A 20,260-nucleotide genomic window follows, 5' to 3' on the forward strand; every position below is an offset into this window, starting at 1 on the left:
TTTCCCAACCCCTCTTCATTCCAGTACCCTCCCTCTGTTCATTATTTCCTGTTTATTTGAATTTTGTCTCCCCCATTAGACTGTGAGGTTCTTGAGGCCCGTCTTTTGTATGCCCGGTGCTTAGCGCAGTGCCTGGCACATAGTAGGTGCTGGTGCTTAATAAGTAAAAAAAAAAATCTTTTGTCTCTGTCATTTACTACCATGTGACCTTGAGCAAGTCACTTAGCTTCTGTGGGCCTGTCTCTTAATTTGGAAAATAATTGGCTTTGATATGATAATCTCTGAGGGTGTTTCTAGCTCTAAATATGATTCTGTAATTTGGAAACTATATTTACATTAATATAAACCAAGATGAATTAATATTTTTAGGTAACTATCAAACTATAGTGATCAAAATCCATGTTTTGTTTTGTTTTGTTTTTGGCAAGACAATTGGGGTTGAGTGACTTGCCCAGGGTCACACAGCTGGGGAGTATTATGTGTCTGAGACCACATTGGAACTCATGTCCTCCTGACTCCAGGGCTGGTGTCTTATCTACTGTGCCACCTAGCTGCCTGAAAATCCACATGTTTTAAAACACATGGACTGCTCTCAAGCCAAATTTCCCCCATGTTATGCCTCTGAATTTTATTCTTTTAACTCAAGTGAAGGATTTACATTTATCCCTGTTAAGTTATAATCTTAAGGGTAACTCATTGTTCTAGAATGTTGACATTTTTGAACGAAGACCTTATCTAGCACATTAATTATGTGCCACTTCACTTGATTAATACGCCTTTTATGATCAAATGCGATAATATTTGTAAAGCACTTAGCACACAGTGCCTGAAACGGAGTAGGTGTTTACGAAATGCTTGTTCCCTTCCTCCCACAAGTTGTTGTTAAAATGTTAAGCAATATTGGGCCAAAACAGAGGATCCTGTGACCCACCAGGCCTGACTTAGAGCGATTCCACAAAATCATCCAGTGGCATCACCACAAGAAAATACTCTTCTCTCACCCGCACCCGTAGAATCCCTAGCTGCCCCCAAGGCACATGTCCAGGCGCCACGTCGAGTTTGCCTCCTTTTCTTGGCACCCTCTTCCAGCCTCCGTTCATTTCTACTCTCTCCCTCTTGAAATTAGTTTATATAACTTTGTACATGCTCTTTGCATTTACTTATTTTTGTGTATATTTTATCTATCCTTCTAAAATGTAAGTCCCTTGAGAAAAGAGGTGATTTCATTTTTTTGCCTTAGTATTCCTGTGCTTCCTTGTACATTATGGGCAGTGCCTAAATGTTTGTGGAATTGAATTAGTCTCTTTCATAATACAGTACATACCAGTCTATGTTTTTCCTTCTCATCCATGGGAGATGTCAAGATGCCTGTCTGAAATTCAAATATGCTACATCTTCCATATTCATCTGTCAGTATCCCATTCAAAAAATTAAATTGTCTTTGAGAGTTACTGGTCTGATTAAAGCATACTTTTCTTTAATCTCTTTATTTTTATTATTTTGTTTGTGTTTTCTTTTACAACATGGCTAAAATGGAAATATACTTTGCATGACTTCACATCTATAATCGATATCAACTTGCGTGCCTTTTCGAGGAGGTGGGGAGAATTTGGAGCTTAAAATTTTAAGGAATGATTGTTAAATTTTATTTTACATGTAATTGGGTAATAGTTAATGAAATAAATATAATTTTTACAAAAGAGCTATTAGTTCATATTACTTACTAATTTTACTCATACTTTCAAAGCATGCATATGTCCTATGAATTATTGTCTCAGTTTTGATTTCCCTATTTTCCTTTTAATTCTACTGTGGTTTCTTTAAGTCTATGATCACAGTGCCTTTATCAGTTTGCATGACTAATTGGAGGAAATATTAGACAATATTTAAGCTCAGGCCAGAAAATAGAAGTGGACTTGAAAAATAACAAAAAAACATTAAGCACCTACTGTATGCCGGATTATCTGCTAAGAGGTGAGGATAAAAAGATAAAAAAGAAATAATCTTTGCCTTTAGTGAACTTAGATTTTCCTGGGTCAGGAGGAAGGGATATAAGTCATATTTTAAAGATTATGTATAATAAAGGAAAAGTGAAGAGGGAGAGAGTACCCAGAGCCTGGCTTTGTGGGGCAAACAGCACAGACATTGAGCCTTGAATTAAGATGAGGATTCAGAGGGAGCACAGAACCTTCTATCCTGGCTCTTACCCAGAAGTGGGGGAGGCCAGGGACCTGACACCTTGCCACAATCTAAGAGTCATCATCACCTCTTTACCCACTAAGTTTTTATCCCATATCTTTGGTTTCTCACATCCTAATTATCCCAGGTATCCCTCCCCCTCCCAGAGAGCCATCCCATATAACAAATAGTATTTTTTTTTAAAGAGGAAGAAAATTAGCAAAATTGAGCAATACATAGAAAAAGTCCCAAAACTAGTGCTTTGTGTAACGCCTGTGGACCTTCCACCTCCACGAGGGGGTGAGTGCATCAGGGATGTCCTCTCATATCCATTCAAGTCCTGCTTGGTCTTTACAATTTTGTTACATTTACTTTTGATTTACTTTTGTGGTGTTCTTTTTACTGTTGTAGAAACCATGTATATTGTTCTCTTGGCTCTGCGTCCTTCACTCTGTACCAATTCGTGTAGATCATTCCGTGCTATTCTGTATTCACCACATACGTCATTTCTTAGAGCACAGTAGTCTTCCATTACATTTATGTACCGCAATTTGTTTAGCCATTGCCCAGTTGATGGACTTCTACTTTGTTTACAATTCTTAACTATCACAGAAAGTGCAGCTCTAAATATTTAGAGCGCATGCGGGCTTTCTTTTTCTCTGTTTCTTCCTTAGAGTTAGCATTTTTAGAACTATATCAAGTAATAATGGCAGTGTTAGTAAAGTAAGCAGGCATCTTTGCTTTACTCCTATATTTAGTGGAAAAGGTTCAAGTATATTCATCATCATAGTGCATATAATGCCTGCTTTTGGTTTTAGATAGATGCTTTTTTATGATATTTTTAAAATGTCCCTCTATTCCTGTCTGTTATAGGGTTTTTAGCATAAAAGAGTATTGCATTTAATCTGAGGCTTTTCCTGCCTCTTTTGAGATGATCTTGTGGTTCTAGATGTTTTAGTTTTTAATGTGATTAATTATGTTGATTGTTTCCCTAATGTTGAACCATTCTGTGCAGCAAGTGAATCCAAGAAAGCAGTAGTTGCAGTCATGCTGTCTGACAAAACAGAAGCAAACGTTTAAAAAATAAAAGGGATAAACAAGAAAACTGTATCAAGATGAAAGGAACCTTAAACAGTAAACCAGTGTCAGTAATAAACAAATGCCTTGGTGTCTAAATTCAAAAAAGAAACATTCCAAAGGTTACAGGAAGACATAGACAGTAACACAGTGACGGGAGACTTCAGTTTTGGATAAAATATAACATAAAGATAAACAAAAGGGAAAATATGGTACTTCACAAATTGCTAGATAAACTAGAGTTAAATGACTTAAGGCATCTTCTAAACGGGACAGCAGAAGAATTTATATTTCTCGGTACCACATACTAGGGCACAGAGGTATTGCAAACAAATGTAGAAAAACAGAAATAGTTAATACATCCTTTACAGACCATAATGCAATAAAAGTAGCAGTTGGTTCAAGGACCACAAGCAAATAGTGAAATCTTATATAATGAATGAGTCAAAGAACAAAACATAGAAACAATTAATAACTATGTAAAAGAAAATGATAATGATGAAATAACATATCAAAATTTCTGGGATGCAGCTAAAGGAGTCCTCGAGGGAAAAATCATATCCTTACAAACATACATTAAGAAAGTAGAAAAAATAAAGAAGATTAATGAACTGAATGTGCATTTTAAAAATTAGGATGCCAACAAATAAGCAAACCTGAAATTAGCACAAAAGAAGAGATGTTTAAAAATTAGAGGGGAAACAGATAAAGTAGAAACAACAACAACAACAACGACGAAAAAGCCCTGTAGAAATGATAAATAAAACTAGTCTTTGAAAAGACTAACAAAATTGATAAACCCTTAGCTAATTTGATTTTAAAAAGCACAAAATCAAATGAATAAAATAGGAAGTGAACAACATGAAATTATAGCAAAATCAGAATAATTAGAACATATTATGCAATTATTTTTGCATAGAGGAATATCTTCAAAAACATAAAATACCCAAAATATCAGAAGACCAAATAGAGATCTTAAATAATCCAATCTCAGAAAAGGGAATAGATCTGGATACTAAAAGAAAAAAAAATCCAACTTGTGGTCCTAATGAATCCAAGAGAATTCTATCAAATCTTTAAAGAACAATTTGTACCCCTATTTCACAAATTATTCTTAAAAATTAAGAAAGAAAGCATATTACCAGCATCCTTTTTTATCTTTATTTATTTATTCATTCATTCACTCATTTATTTATTTGTTTGTTTGTTTATTTTTTTGGGGTGAGGCGATTAGGGTTAAGTGACTTGCCCAGAGTCACAGAGCTAGTGAGGTATGTATCTGAGGTTGGATTTGAACTCAGGTCCTCCTGACTCCAGGGCTGGTGCTCTATCCACTGGGCAACCTAGCTGCCTCTAGAATCCTTTTATGAGACAAATATAGTCCTAATACCTAAACTAGGGAAAGACAAAACACAGAAAGGAAAGTGTAGGCCAGTATCATTAATGAACATTGACTCAGAAATGTTATTAAACAAGAGCCTGTCAAAGAAACTACAACAAATCGTTCATTATCCTCTCCACTCCTCTTCTTTTCACCCCTGCTATCTAATCAGTTGTTGTCTTGTTACTCATGCCTCCTCGCCTTCTCTTATATCAGCCTTCTTTTCTCCAGCTCCATTGGTCTCTCCCTCTCTAATCCCTTCTCCAGAGCTCTCAGATTTATGTCCGCGACCCCCCCCCCCGCCCCCAACATGGTTTTGGCCTCTCATGACTCTATTCAGCCAGCTTCCCACGTAAAGGTAAGTGGGAGCCAGATTTTGGGAGTCCTTAATATGTGTCGTGTATAGGTGATAGGGAGCCAGTGTTTTTGATCAGGGAATGACAATCAGATCTGTGACTTAGGAAGGTTGTTTTGGCAGGAGAAGGAATTAGAGGTGGGAGAGACTGAAGACAGGAAGACTAATTAGGAAATCTTTAGTAGGATGCTGGCCATAAAAGGGGGGCAGGAAGGATTGAGCTCAGCAACTGGTTGAACGTGGTTGGATTGAGGAAGTGAAAGAAGTACAACAGTGATGTTACAAATTTGGGTGACTGGTAGGACGGATGGTGATGCCATCAACAGAAAATAGGATGATTTGGAGGAGGAGCAGGCCCTATTGATTATGTCACACTTCTTTCTTTTCCTATTGCCACAGTCCTAGTTCAAACCTAGACAGTAGAAGGCTTGAGGGGAGTCAAAGTAATGTCTCCAAATATTTGAATAGTTGTCATGAGGAGGGATTAGGTTCATGGTCTTTTGGTCCCCTAGAGGGAAGATTTGGAGCTATATGTGAAAGTTCCAAAGAGGTAAACTTTGGCTAAATGTCAGAAAGCTTTCTAATCATGAGTACTGTCCAGCAGTATGATAGGATGCCTTGACAGGAAGTGCACTCCTCCTTCTTACAGACAGAAATAAAGACAGAGTAAAGATATAGAGGCGTTTTGAGGTAAGGAGTGGGGGACAAACAGAAAAATTTCATGAATGACCTTCCTTTCCTCATTTAAATAGTAGACAAGGGCATCTGCAGAAAAGCAAAGTAGGTTGAGGGAGCATTGAGAACTTGAGTAGCAAAGAGAAGTTTTGGAACACTGTTTAAGGGGAGGAGGATAAAATAATTTTGGTGAGGTGGGCTGCTTTGAGGCATTGCAACTAAGATAATGTTAACAACTATCTCTTTGCCATCTTTGGCCTCTTTAATTTTCCATCTTTTTTATTCTTTTCTGCCCACGTGTGATGAAACAATTTAAAATCATTTCCTCATTCTATTTCTGTAACAATTCATTTTTGGTAATCTAAACAAAAATATCCTCCTGATGTTTAAGTCAGAGCATCCAACAGACTGAGACAGAATCATATCTGCACTTAAGATCCTGCATTTCCTATTTGGCATATCAGTACTAGAAATATGTTGACAAATTGGAATGATTTCAGAGGAGAAAACATCAAAACATGATTTATGAGGAAGGATTAAAGGAGCTACTTATAGCTTGGCCAAACAATGACTAAGGAAACTGACTCTACAAGAGGTGTAAACACCAAAGGGACTGATGGATTGTTTAAAAGTGCCCCAGCTAAGGGAGATGGGATGAAAATCAACAAAGAACAATTTAAACTGGAAATAAGGAAAATAATTTATAAAACACAATTTTCCTCCTGGAGAAAAAAAAATAGTGGCATTCTTCTCACTTCTCTCATGGCTCTGAGACCTTAACAGTGTAGGATTATCTTTACATTCTCAGGAGCTTTTTAAGTAAGAGAACGGGTTCTTCTCTCCCCATCAGTGGTGTCTGCTGTTTCATAGCTCAGTCAGAAGGAAGCCTGAAATTGTGTGATGAGCAAGCCCGACATTTGCAGACAAAGTACATGTAATTTCCTCTGCCATACACTTAGACATACTCGAGCTGCAATGAAAAGATTGATGTTTGTTAACTTGCCACTTTGGAATCAGCAGGTTCTCAGATTCACAAACTTATTTTCTAGATGTGATACTACAGTTCTGTAGATCGAATGGATTTGTAAAGATTAATGGAAATGTTTTTGTACAACAGCATTTTGAGAGCTTTTTCTGAGGATTTAAAAAGGGAGAAAAAGACCTAATTTTTTGGAAATGCAGAGATAAAGGCTCACATGCAGTTTTGTTGTCTTAAGAAAATCACCCTTCCTCTGGTGTATCTGTCTGATTGTTGTTGTTTCTGTTTGTAATCAATTCCTGTCTGAGTTCCAGAAATGCAGAGACACTCTACTGAAGGAGGTGGCAGCTGACAAAATTGCCGTCTTTGACCTTCTGATACAAGTTTAGTAACTAATCTGGAAAATAATGAACTGCAATTAATGAAATCTGCACTCGTATTCAAGTATGTTTCTCAGACAGCACATAAAATAATTGAAGGAACTTCCTGCTCTCTAATTAGTTAGATTGAATTAATTTGGCATAATAGCTTTTTTCATGTATCTAGAAGTTAGTTTTCAGACGAAGCTATTTATGTACTCCAAAGTTAGGGGCTTCAAGTGGCCTAGCAGATGAATCTGGTGCCTTAAATAGTTAATGGCCATCTTTGATTTATGCCATAAAAAGGAGTATTGTCACATTTTCTTCCAATCTGATTTTGGCCTCGTCTCTTGAACTTCCCTTTTTGTGAAAAATAAAATTGCTATACTAGAAACATTGATTGTTCCTCCACCCACCCACCCTTTCTAAGTTTAGCTTGAGGTGATGGCAGCTGAGTGTGATGGCTGTCCCTTCTCTATCAATTAAGTATAAGTTTGTATAATTATTTCCTCTTCCATCTCATCACAGTAGTGGTTCTCTATGTAAAATGGAGGTGCTCCCTCTGTCTCCCTTGCAAACCTGCTCTTTGAATTAAGGGTTGAGAGTTGCAAGCAGTCCCTCCTGGATCTGAGGTTTCAGGTTCTGCATAAACACAACAGGTGTGGAAATTGAATGAACTACACTGACTCCCTTTTGTGACTCAATTCTAGATCTAGCTCAGTGCTCTTTCTATTCAATTATGGGTCTAGTTCAGTTTCTCTCTTGTGAGAAAGCTTTATTCAGTTGTGGGAATTCTGAGAAACCTTATTGCATTGTTTGAACTGAGCCCTACATGATTGGAAGGCTGGACCACCTCCACCTGCTGCTTACAGCCCTTTAACTAAGAACCTAAACCAGAAACCCGGTCAGATCTGAAGATTGATGCAAGGAGTTTTCTCACAATTATAAACATCTCAAGCAACCCATATGTCTTATCTGAAACCTGGCCCTGTACTATTCAGTCATTTATTGTTCCCATGTTCCTTTAATTGAATACAGACATTTAGGGGGTTAGGGGTAGAATGGGATATCTCTTTTTCTGATTTCAGGGAATTGTAACCAGTTCACTGTCCTCCAAATTTGGAAAGTCCCTAATCTTCCTTCCAGTTAGAAATCAGATTACCTAATTTTGTATCCTGGTTAATTGTTTTCTTTTAATTAATTGATCTTATTTGATTAGTTGTTTATAATGCTTAAAAACCTCTCCCCCTGTATTCGGGGTCTAGCACCTAGCTGAGGAGGCCTGGTTCCAATTTGTTATGCCATTGGCATGCATTGCCTAATAAATCAATGTACTTGGAAACTCAAACTTTTGTTTCCTCAGTCATTTCATCTTTCACCTCCTGCACAGCTTAAGGTATAACAGCCTCTCTCTCAGTCACTCAAGGAGCTTTTATTTTCTCAACCCAAATGGGTGAAGAGTCTACTTCCTGCCTCCAGTTTCTTCTAAAAAGTGTGTTTTATCATGGTGCACTGGCCTACATTTCTTCTTCTGTGGGGAAGAAGGGGAGTCTTCTTTGGGATAAGTGATTTCTGTTACCATGTTGCTTTGAGATGTATATATTTTTGGCCCTGCTTACTACCTGTAGAGGAATCTCTTGTCTTTGTTTTAGCATTCCAATATCATAATTTATTGCTGTCTGGTTTTGGTCCAGAATTGTAGCGAGATTACAGAGGCAGAGAAGGCAACTGACAAGTTGTCTTTGACCTTTTGATTTAAGTTTAATAACTAATCTATAAAATAATGTACTGTAATTAACAAAACCCTCCTAGACAATTAGGAAAATGTGTAAGCCATGTAGAATATAACAAAGAGATTTGTCACATTTCCATAATTGACATCATATGCTTTTGTATTTTGAAGGCTTATTTTTCATATTTCATATTACAAAGCGTTATGTGCTTTAAGTAAACCCAATTTAACTCATCCTTCATGGAAACTACAAGGAGTGTACATCTGATCCTTTTGTGCACAGTGAATGTAATATTGTCTTCCATTATCTTGCCAGATCAGCTTTTTCAAATCATCCTTTAGATCCATTTTTAACAAAAATAATTGTGTAAAAAGAGGTTTAAGGTTCAGAAAATAATCAGAAGCTCCTCCCTTCCTTCACAACTATCAGAAATCACCTTTTTAAAGAAAAAGATAATTCTCCATGTCAAATACTAGAATAAGTTACACTGGCCCACACAGTATGTGCTACCCGTACATTGCTTGAAATCCAAAGCCCATCTGATATTCAGGTTGTTGTTCAGTCCTTTCAGTCCTGTCAGAATCTTGGTGACCCCATTTGGGGTTTTCTTGGCAAAGATACTGGAGTGGTTTGCCATTTTCTTCTCCAGCCCATTTTACAGATGAGGAACTGAAGCAAACAGGGTGAGGTGACTTGTCCAGGGTTACACAGCTAGTAAGTGTCTGAGGCCAGATTTGAATTTAGGAAGGTGAGTATTCGTGGTCCACTGTGCTCTGTCCACTGTGCCACCTAGCTGCCCCTGGTAATCAAAGTTGGCCACTAACTGCTAAAATTGCTCACTTGTTGACAGAAGAAATAACAGGTTTCAGTTGTAAGAAGATATTCATCCCTGGTTGCATGGATTTTTTATGGGATACTAATGCTTATGCTTTTTTGTCTGGAGAAAAATATAAATGAAGTTAGGTTTTAGGTGAGTTCAGGATTAATAGACTTTAAATACAGCTGGTGGTGTTTGGTTGAATTTAGATCAAAAGTAGAATTTGCCAAGTCAACCCAGAAAAATTCTACTAATAGTTACTAGCTCTTCAAAACTAGATGCAAACTGAAAAGGCTTTATTATGTCTTCAAGTAGGCAGTATTAACCTTTTAAGGGTTAATTGCTTGAAGAGAAAGACATTGTTGAACTGTATTGAGCTGTGTGTGCGCTCTCGCGCTCTGTGTCTCTCCCTCTCTGCCAGTCCATTTCTGAAGTGTTGAGTGCTTACTGTGTACAAGACTTAACAAATATTTGTGGAATGAATGAAAGAAAAAATAAGTTAATTTTTGCAGGAGGTTACAGCTTTCATCCATCCGCAAGAGTCACTGGTGAATTAGCAGACCCAGGCTTTTTTTTTTTTTTTTGGTTACAGCTCTCAGTTCAATTCATTTCACTATTTTATTAAGTGCCTACTACGTGCAAGATACTGTGCTAAGTTGTGGGGATAGAAATACAAACCTGATTGCTGTGGGAGGTAGTACCTGAGCTGGGCCTTGACTCTAATGAGAGCTCTGTGGTTTTAGAAAGAAGCTCTTACCTAGAAGCAGAGCTTTAACTAGGGTAGGGCTAGCAGAACTTTCTACTATGATGGCATTTATCATGGCCCGGAGTCATGGGGAGTTAGGGGTGGAGAGGCACCATGCTCTTCCTTAAGGACAGAGTATACTCTTTTTCTTCCTAAGATGGGAGGTGGTGGTGGTAGTGGGGAGGTGGTGGGTGTTACTGTCTAAAGGCCAGAGACCTCCCTCTACATGCCTCACAGATACATGTGCGCACGTGCGTGCATGTACACACACACACACACACACACACACACCCAAGTCACACTTCATTTCCTGGCCTTGCTTGCAGAGTCCTCCTGCTACGTTGACCATTGAGAGCTCATAATGTACCTGACATATAATGCTAAAATTACTTTTTAATTAATTTGTTCAAGGGAAAGAGAGGACAAATATATTCAAATTCCAGCTCTAGATGCCAGAAACTCATTTCATCAGATCAAAGCTATAGATTGGGAGGGGACAGCAGACTCCCACCTGGTCCAGTCACTTTGTTTTACAGATGACTAAACTGAGGACCAGAGAAGTTACAGGCCTTGCTCAGGATCCCACAAATAGTATGTTATGGAGCTGGGATTGAAATTCAAGTTTTAGGACTCTTGAGTTCACCATTCTCTCCAGTAATCCTCGGTGACTCCAACACCAGAAGTGAGGAATTCCTTGAATAAAGATAGGTACTTTTGTAGGGAGTCTAGGTAGAGTAAGTATTCTGTACTACTACCAGTAAGTAGTTCATTTCCTATCCCTATAAGCTGCATAAAAATAGAAGACACATGGGAACCACGTTGTCAAAATTAAGGAGGGAGATCAAGGAATAAGGCAAATTTTGGGAAGAGATGTGGTGGTATAAACAACAGGAACAAGAATAAGCATTTATGTAGTACCTACTGTATGCCAGGCACCTGGGCTAAGTACTTTTACAAATATTGTCACATTTGATCCTCACAACCACCCAGCAAGGTAGGTACTCCTTTTATCCTCATTTTGTAGTCAAGGAGACTGAGAGAAACAGAGGTTAAGTGATTTGCCCAGATGCACACACTTACTAAGAGTTGGAGGCTGATTTTGAGCTCAGGTTTTCCTGACTCCAGTCCCATATAGGCTAAGGTCCACTTATAAGCTAGGGATCTTTGCAGGACTCTGCCTGGCAGGTGGTTAGGTCTTGTGCATAAGTTAATAAGCTCATCCAGAATTGTGCTTTTCATACCAGTTAATTGCAGTACATCTTTTAATAAATGCTGCATTGTATGTGATATGAGAGATAGCTGACCTGTGAGATTTAGCACTCAAGAAGATAACTTACTAAAAAAAAAAAAAGAAGATAACTTACTCATCTTGTAAGATTTGGTCCAGTTTCAAAAAGATCTCAAAGGACCTTTTCATATTGGCCAAAAACACTTGACCCATATAAACATTAGATGCTCTGTGTTTGTGTCTTTTATCTTCTAGTCTAACAACAATTTCAGAGTTAGTAGTATTAACTACTGTTTTATTTGAAGCAAACAATAAATGATCTCCTCTTTTATTCAGCTAAGAAGACTGATTTGCAAGCCTGGTTTTAAATTATGAAGACAACAGGGAAAAAATTTAACCTAGATTGCATTGGAAATATAAGGGGGAAAAGAAATGTCTATTCATTTTTAAGAGGGAGAGATGATGATTAGAAAAGATTTATTTTAAACTGCCAAGGAAGTCTTGAAATCATTAGTAGAGACAAAAGCTGTGAAAAGTGAGTTTTTTCCTTCCATTCAAACTCTTCCACACATAAACCTTTCTAGGCCTTCACACCATCTACATCTCAGTTCCACTTAAAGATTATTAAGGTCAGTTGCCTTGATTGTCAAGGGTAACACCAGGCCACCAGCCAGGACCCTAATTAGCTATGAAGTTCAGAACAGTTTCTTTTTCTGGAGATCCTAGGTGCCATGTGCATAATAGGTGCTTAACTGGTTTTTAATTGAGTAGAGGGACTATAATAATATAATCAAAAAATTGTTTCTTGGTTATTTAAAAATAAAGTCATTTCAAATCATTGCTTCTCCCTCTTAAAATTTGACAGATTTTTTTGGTATGTTTTATCTGTAATGAATTCTAAATTTAAAGCCTTGTTTTCTTTTGTGCCATAATTTAAAAGAAGTTTGCAAAATGGTCTTTTTATTTGAATAAACTGAAAACATGTGCCCTCTAAAAGCAGTGGACCTACCCAAGTCCAGGAGGGGAAGGGATTCCTCATTTCCTTCAGTCATTATCTTTTATCTCTAAAGAATCCCCTTCTGTCCTCTCTGTGGCTCAGTCCTAGCCAAAATGACGTGGGTTAAAAAAGGAGGTTGGCATTGTCAGGTACTCACTATAGTTTAATTGGAAAATTCTTCCTCCAGAGTCATCATTAGCAGTTATATTGGGCTCTTTTCTGTCCTCATCTTTATCAACCTATGCTGGTTTAAATAGCATATCCAATTCATATTATTAGTCATTACATTGTTCAAGGTTTTATGTAATTATCTTCTCATATTGTCATCATAGATGGATTCTCTACCCTGCTTTGCTCCCCCATCTCCCCTTGAGGTCAGAAGGTCTTGAGCTTCAGTGGGGGGATGGAGGGTGGAGGGCTCCATCATTTTTAAGAGTTGTGATGTAGGTAGAAAACCTGTATCTGCTGTCTTTGGGCACATTCCGACTTGGTGACCTTTTCTCATCTGAATTGAAAGCTCCTTCTGATCACATGACCTTTTGCTGCCATTCACCACCAACACATCTCACTAGATCTTTTACTAAGCCCTTGGGGGGTACTAGGTACTTCCCCCCGGCTTACCTGCCCAGCTGGTATTTCCCATCTAGTTCGTCAGCCTGTGGTCCTGTCATTGCCTTTCCTGGGTTGTGTTCAGTGTAGCCTGGTCCGACCTAGTGGATAGCATGTCCAGCCAACACACTAGAAATTTAGAATTGCTTCCTATCTGTGCCACTGATATTTTATATGTGCTCTCTGAGCCTCTGTTCTCCAGCTCAGGTGACCTGAAGTTAGGAAGACCTGAGTTCAAATTCGCCTCAGACATTTCCTAACTATTTAACCCTAGGCAAGTCACTTAACCCCTGTTTTCCTCAATTTCCTCATTTGTAAATGTTGGGATAATAATAGCTCTTACCTCCCAGTATTATTTCGAGAATAACATGAGATGCTATTTGTAAAGCACTCTGCAAACCTTAATTACCTGCATTGGCTTGCCTTACATGGATTTATGGTTGTGGAGTGCTTTGCAATAATCATTTTTATGAAAAGTTGCCAGATGTGTTGTAAAGATTGGTGAACTTAGAACCTGAAATGTATTGAGTTCGTGGAATAAGAGAGAACTAGTTACAAAAACAAACAAAAAACCCACTATGAAAAAGAAATAGCATTTGTATTTGGCATCAGGGGTCTTGGATTCAAATAGCACTTTCATTTCATACTACTTTTGTGACCTTGGGTACATTGCTTAACTGCCTGGGCCTCCTTTCCTCTTCTGTAAAATTTGGGGTTAGTCTTCCAGCTCTGACTCCATAACCCTAAACAGGTTAGAGTATTTCTGGTCCATGGGACCCTGAGCAAATATCTCTGGTCAGAGGAGAGGGCCACAGTGGGAAATGGTTTATACAGTGCAAGAGAAAAACAGTGCATGACTGTCAGAGTCATGATGAAAACAGGATTAAGTGTTTAACAAGAAGAGTTCTTGTTTATGAGAGATGGGTAGCAGACCTAAGATTTTATTTTATTTTAATGTTTTAGGTTTTATTTATTTTCTTCTTAAGGATTGTTGCTACAGAAATACTGATTGCCAATTGCACAAAATAGGTGCAGTGTTTCTCTTGGCTGGGAAAGCATTTTGATAGGTGATTGGGCCATTTAATTTTTGCTTCTGCTATCAAAGAAATAGGCATTCAAGGTATCTCAAACAATGTGAGGGATGCATGGAGGCAGCAGGAGTGTGGGCTGTGAAGCCTCACAGGGAGTAGTCCACTTTAGCTAATATGTGGGTAGGAGAAGATGAGGCTGCAAAGAGAAGGTGGTGGCATCGAATTGTGGAGGGTCCTTAAGGGATTTTCGACTTGTTGACCTTTAGATTCTTGCAGACTCTAGATTGAGATATTTTGTAGGCAGCTGAAGATGCTGGAGCCTCCTAAGAGAAGAAGAGATGTCAAGACGAGTGAGAGATTCTGGTACCCATCCAGTTCTTAGTGTAATAGATCTAAAGCCTAAGGGAGCCAAGGGGTCATTCAGTCCAACCCCCTCGTTTTATAGACCCTATAGCAGAGGCCAAGAGAGTCTAAGTGACCTCATTAAGGTCATGCAGGTTTTACGTAGCAGAGCCAGTATATGTATCCAGATTCAGCACTGTTTCCACTCAGCTCTAAAGTGACTATGCTGTGCTATCTCTCCATACCTAAATTCTAATCTCAGAGTTATCTTTAACTTGGCCCTTTCACTTGTGCCACATTATCCAGTCACTCCCCAATTTCTTCCATCCCTCCCTTTCTGGAAACCCTGGCCCCACCCCTAATTTATGTCTTCTACCTAATAAAGTCACAGTTGAATGAATCTTCCTGCCTTCATTCTGTCTCCTGCCCCTTATTATAAATTTCATCAGCAGGCTAATTTTCCTAAAACATTCTCCGTACCATTACTCTGCTCAGAAACTTCTCTTGCCTTGCAGTCCCCTCAGGATCAAGACAACACCCATTCCCCTGGCATTTAAGGCAATCCTGTTTTACATTATTCCCCAACATTAGTTCCTGACTCCAGTTAAATTAATCTTTTTTACCGGAATACCCCAACACATTCATTGCCTCTGTATCTTTGATGGCAAGACATCCTTTGCCTATTCTGTCCTCCCTGATTCTTTCCTCTTTATCATTCTGTGCCCAGATCAAATCTCCCATGATACTTTTCCTGAGCACTGTGGGGCCAAGGGATCTCTCCTTCTTCCAAACTCCTGTAGCTCTCTGTTTGCGCCACTCTTTTGAATCTTGGTATATGCTGCTTCATATTCTCAGTTGCATTTTTGTTCTGTCTTCCCAATTAGATGTAAAGGCCTCGAGTGCAGGGTTTTTATACCATTTGGTGTTCCCTACCACACTTTGAATAGATTTGGTGAGCAATTGGCATTCCAGGAATATTTATTGAGGATGGCTTATTAGCAGAAGTCATTAAACCATTAAAATTCACCTGGGGGGGGGGTCTTGACTTGCTCTCAGGTTTGTTTAATTAAAGCATTCTTCTCTGATTATCCCTATCCTGCTATGTTTAATCTGTTATTGTCAGTGGACCTACATTTTCTTTCCTCTTTCCTTGTCATTTCAGCCCATTCCCAGAATTATGGTACAGCCTGTGAGCATGGATGTCAGCAGGACCAAGACAAAACAGGTATTTGTGCCGCCATTGACAGCAGCGCTATTAGAGGAGCCAGCGGCGCCCTCCCTGCTATTCATCATGGCGGCCCCCGCAAGCAGAATGCACAGATGGAGTGATTTTTTTGTGCTGCACTTGCACGGATTTTTTTAAACTTTACTTTTCTATAATTAATTGTAATATAGGTCACTTTTCCCCCCCTCCCGAATCTGCCTCCCCCATGCCCCCATGTTCCCTGTTATACTTTCTATTTTCAACTTGCTAATCATATGATTGTTTAACTTTTAGGTGCTTGACTGCTAATGCAGTCTGCTGCTTTAATAGCCTACTGCTAGGCATTGGAGCTTTCTATAAACAGAACAATCTCCTTATTCCAAGTGTTTAGCTTAATTCTCAGTTTTACATTTCATTCTGATTCATGATATCAGTGTGAAAAGACTAATGCTAAGCTGGGAGAAAATAGTCTCTTATGATCTCCCACAGATCAACAGCTCTTCTAGTCTTATGAATAGCAAATCTATTTTCTCCCACTGTGCTTTCATTCTCTTAGCTAAAGTTATCTACATAGGAAATTTTATTTATTAAAACAAAACAAAACAAAAAAAGTCCAGCGACTGGAAAGACAATTCAAGCCTCTGCCAACAACTCTCAGCTCTGAAGGACACTCTGGGATGAATGGCTATTGATGTGGAAAGAGGGGTGGACCATAGGTCTGAAGACCTGGTGTCTCTCAGCCGAGCTGATGCGTAAATTTAAATGCAGCACTGACTAAATCTCTGTGGTTCTGGTTCCCCTTGTGTAAAATAGGACTGTAATGTCTGCCTTAACATATCTGATGGGCTTATTGTGAGGATTTAATGGGCTAATTTATGCCAGAGTACTTCAAACACTGTAAAGCATCATGTAAATTGAAGCCTTAGGAAGTTTGGGCCTCGGAGTGGGTAGCTTCTTTTGGGCCTGTGCAGTTGTGGGCCGCAGAGTATCAGAGGAAGAGGATTGGCCTGGGACTCAGACCTGGCCTGCTGGCAGTCTGTCATTTACCAGCTAGGTGACTTTGTTCACGTCACTTTGACCAGCTGGGGATCAGTTTCTTCATCTGGAAAATGAGAATTAAGTGATGTTTTAGTGACTTCCTAGCACACATATTCCAGAATTCTGCTGAGAAGCAGTTAAAGTGGTATTGTGGCTAACTGCTTCAGGACCAGATTTCTTACTAATGCTTTAGTCTTTCTTATGCCTTGAATTGGTGCCTTCAGTCCTCCTGGCAGAGGGTCAGTGATCTTAGGAAACAGAATAGAAAATAATAAAATATGGACATGTTGAAAAAAAAAAAAGATTGCAAGACCTTAATCTTTTAGAGTAGATGTGTTGGTGAAGGTTATTGATCTGTTGGATTTTGTAAACTTTGCAGCTCAGAAATCCATCACTAAAAGGGGCTGTTAATCTCAAGAGGTGCAGTTAATTTTGCATCCTGGAAGTGTATGATGAGGGAAAAGGAGTGCCTTTGGAAACAGGGATATAAATGACAGCTCATGTAGAAATGCATGATTTATCAGACTGCCAAGTTAAGCCAAGTAACTGTAAGAGACTTATAGATCACAGACTCTTTCCCAGTTCAAATAAATCCTGTATTTCAAATGGAAAATGACCATTCCTGTAATATAAATAATCTTTCAGTAAATATTGGAAAACATATTTCTTTTGCTGAAGCAGCCCTCCTTCCCCCAGGCCTCTCTGTCTCCTCTCTTCCCCTCATCATTGTTAATGAGTGAACAGACTGATAATCTGCCAGCTTCCTAAGAAGCGTTATTAACCAAAGAACACCTTACCAGCACCACTGATACGTTGGAATTTGGACAAGCCGTGGCTGTCAAAGTTCCAAACGAAATATGTGCTCTGTGTTTGTCCACTGCCAGGATGACTCACAGACAGCGATCGAAGAGTGAAAGGCCAAAACATCGAGTCTGGTTCTGTTCCTCATTCAGTGTGGGCTCCCTGGGAGCCCCTTGGAGCTTTTTGTACCTTTGTTTCATTGCAGACCAGGAGCTCCTGAGCAGGGCAAGGGAGCCAGTGTTTCCACAGTAGTCTCAGGAGCTCCAGAATGCGTTACAGGAGAGAGAGGGCCATGCACTTCGTGGTCAAGAAATGGAGCTAGCCCTGTGGTGCCCCAGCTCCTTCCAGTTAGGAGTGTTAAGTCAGAGCCAGTGGGCACAGGGGTCATTATTTTTGTGCTGGTAAAAGCTGTTCTGAAACATCTTCCAGTCCTCTGATGAGATCATCATTTTAATTATGCGGGAGAGAAGTGCTTCTCAGCCTTTTTAATAATCCTCATAGTCTCCCTGTGAAGTGAGCCTGTGTTTTCAAGGGAGGAAAGTCATCAGACCCAGTCAGAGAGCACTTTCACTATTGAGTGGCCATTTAGTGTGGGACATTGACCCTCCACCTGAGCTCTGCCAGTGGACACCACAATCCCTCCATAAGAGCTGAAAGAAATAATGCCATTTTTATTTCTGATTTTCTTAGCAAGAGAAATTTTTAAATCACTGGCAAATTCCAAATATTCAGCCAGACATTCATTAATCTACTCCAGCATGCCAGTCACAGTGATGAGAATACAGAGGCAAAAATGAAACATTCTGTGCTCTCAAGGACCTTACATTTTATTAGGAGAGTCAACCTCACCCATTCCATGAGACCTTGCCGGATCTCCCCAGTTGTTATTGCCTCCTTTCATATTTCTTTTGTCTATATTTACATAAGGTCATACATGTTTGAGCTGAACATAGGGATTCTGGAAAACAGAGATGAGTGGGGGAATACATTTCAGGCACAGAGAATGGACCTTGCAAAGGCACAGAAATCATAGATTGTGTGCAGGGAACAACATGAAGGTTGTTTTGGCTGGACCCAAGCGTGCATAAATATTAAATTATTGTGCTTTCTGCTTCAGGTTACTCAGGAAGATGAGCGGAAACATCTGTCTGAAACTACACCACCATCTCCTGCCATTGGGAAGAATTCTGATAAAGTCAACAAAATGCCTTCCCAGCAACTCTTTTCTTCAAATGTCCAGACACAGGAAACCCCAGAGGGTCCCCCCAGCCCTCTGAGTGAGGCCTCCAGTGGTTACTTCTCCCATAGTGTCTCAACAGCAACTCTATCTGATGCCCTTGTAACAGGCACGGACTCCAGTGTCCATGCTGGCAGTCAGACCCCAAGCACTCCCTCCAATCCCCTGTGCCAGGTGACACCCGAAGGCGATGTTCCCTTACCACCAGTTACTTCATCCTCAGAGAGTTCTCGTTTGACTCAGAAAGAGAATTTGACCAATCCAACAGAGGCACAGGTCCAGCAAGTGGAGAAAAACCAAGGAGGTAGCAGTCGTGTCTTAAAGCCCAAGGGATCAACCTCCCCTCTCAGTAAGAATAAGGGCCTGCAAGATCCCTCTCTTGCCATTGACACAAAGGGTTTTCTTCCCACTTTTCCCACCCAACAAAAGGGATCATCCAGTCAGCTCACAGCAGCAGAGACTGCATCTGTCACCAAACAACCCTCCAGAGCCAAGGAACACACAGAGCCAGTCCCCAAACCACAGCTGCCCCCTGACTTACTATCTCAGTCTCCTGCTATGGCCTCTCCATTTAAAATCCAGAAGGTGAGAACTTCAGAGCTAAAATCATTCACACAAATGCTGGGAGACTCTAATTGTCCCCCCAGTACAAACGAAGACCAGCTGACCTTGGGAGGCCACCACAATCCAGGAGGAATAGCCAAGGAAAAGCTGGAGGCGGCATCTGACTCCGAAGACGCTGATGAAGTCCCAGACTGGTTAAAAGAGGGAGAGTATGTCACGGTGGGCACTAACAAAACAGGCATTGTCAGATACATTGGACCAACAGATTTCCAGGAGGGCACCTGGATTGGAGTAGAATTGGATCTCCCTTCAGGTAAGTGAGTCCAACAAACCAGCTTAGCGCAGTGTAACAGCCTCTGCCTGGAGTCTCACCCCTAGATTTAGGAGTCCCAGGACTGAAGCTGCCTCTGCCTTTTCCCTTGGTCGGATCACTTTACTGCTCCAGCTTTCTTTCTGCATCTGAGAAATGAAGGGTTGGACCTTATTTGCCAAATATTTACTATTGCATTGCACTGTGTTAGGCTCTTGAAACATAACCTCTTCTCAAGAAGTTTGCAACTTTATGGTGGAGAAACATATTCCTAAATACTATATAGGGGGGACAGTGTGATGAGTGCAAAGGAGATAAAAGTCCCAGGCATAGTGCTTTGAACGTTCTGATGAAGGAGAGATCACCTTCAGGCCGGGGGAGTATGGGAGATTTCTTAGGAAGCTGGACCTCTTCTTGAAGGGGAGGGGAGGGAAGGACTTTAAAAAGACAAATGTAGGGGGATGGGAATATTGTGGTTATAGAGGTGGGGCAAGGCAGAGTGGTGGTGTTGAGTCAGATCATGGAGGACCTTGAATACCAGGATCGGGAATTTATACTTTATTCAGTTTGAGAAATGACATGATCAGATCCATTGGCGCA

General features: G+C 39.8%; 1 protein-coding gene across 1 annotated transcript in view; it reads left to right on the top strand.

Moving 5' to 3' along the window:
* KIF13B (kinesin family member 13B) overlaps positions 1–20,260 on the top strand; it is a 250,412-nt gene that overhangs the window by 221,031 nt on the left and 9,121 nt on the right. Inside the window, 2 exon segments of the mRNA XM_020988799.2 lie at positions 15,669–15,731; positions 18,667–19,663. Of these exon segments, the coding sequence (XP_020844458.1) occupies positions 15,669–15,731; positions 18,667–19,663 (1,060 nt within the window).

The sequence above is a fragment of the Phascolarctos cinereus genome, unplaced genomic scaffold (genome assembly GCF_003287225.1).
Source record: "Phascolarctos cinereus isolate Bilbo 61053 unplaced genomic scaffold, phaCin_HiC Scaffold_2;HRSCAF=192, whole genome shotgun sequence".
Classification (NCBI taxonomy): Eukaryota; Metazoa; Chordata; class Mammalia; order Diprotodontia; family Phascolarctidae; genus Phascolarctos; species Phascolarctos cinereus.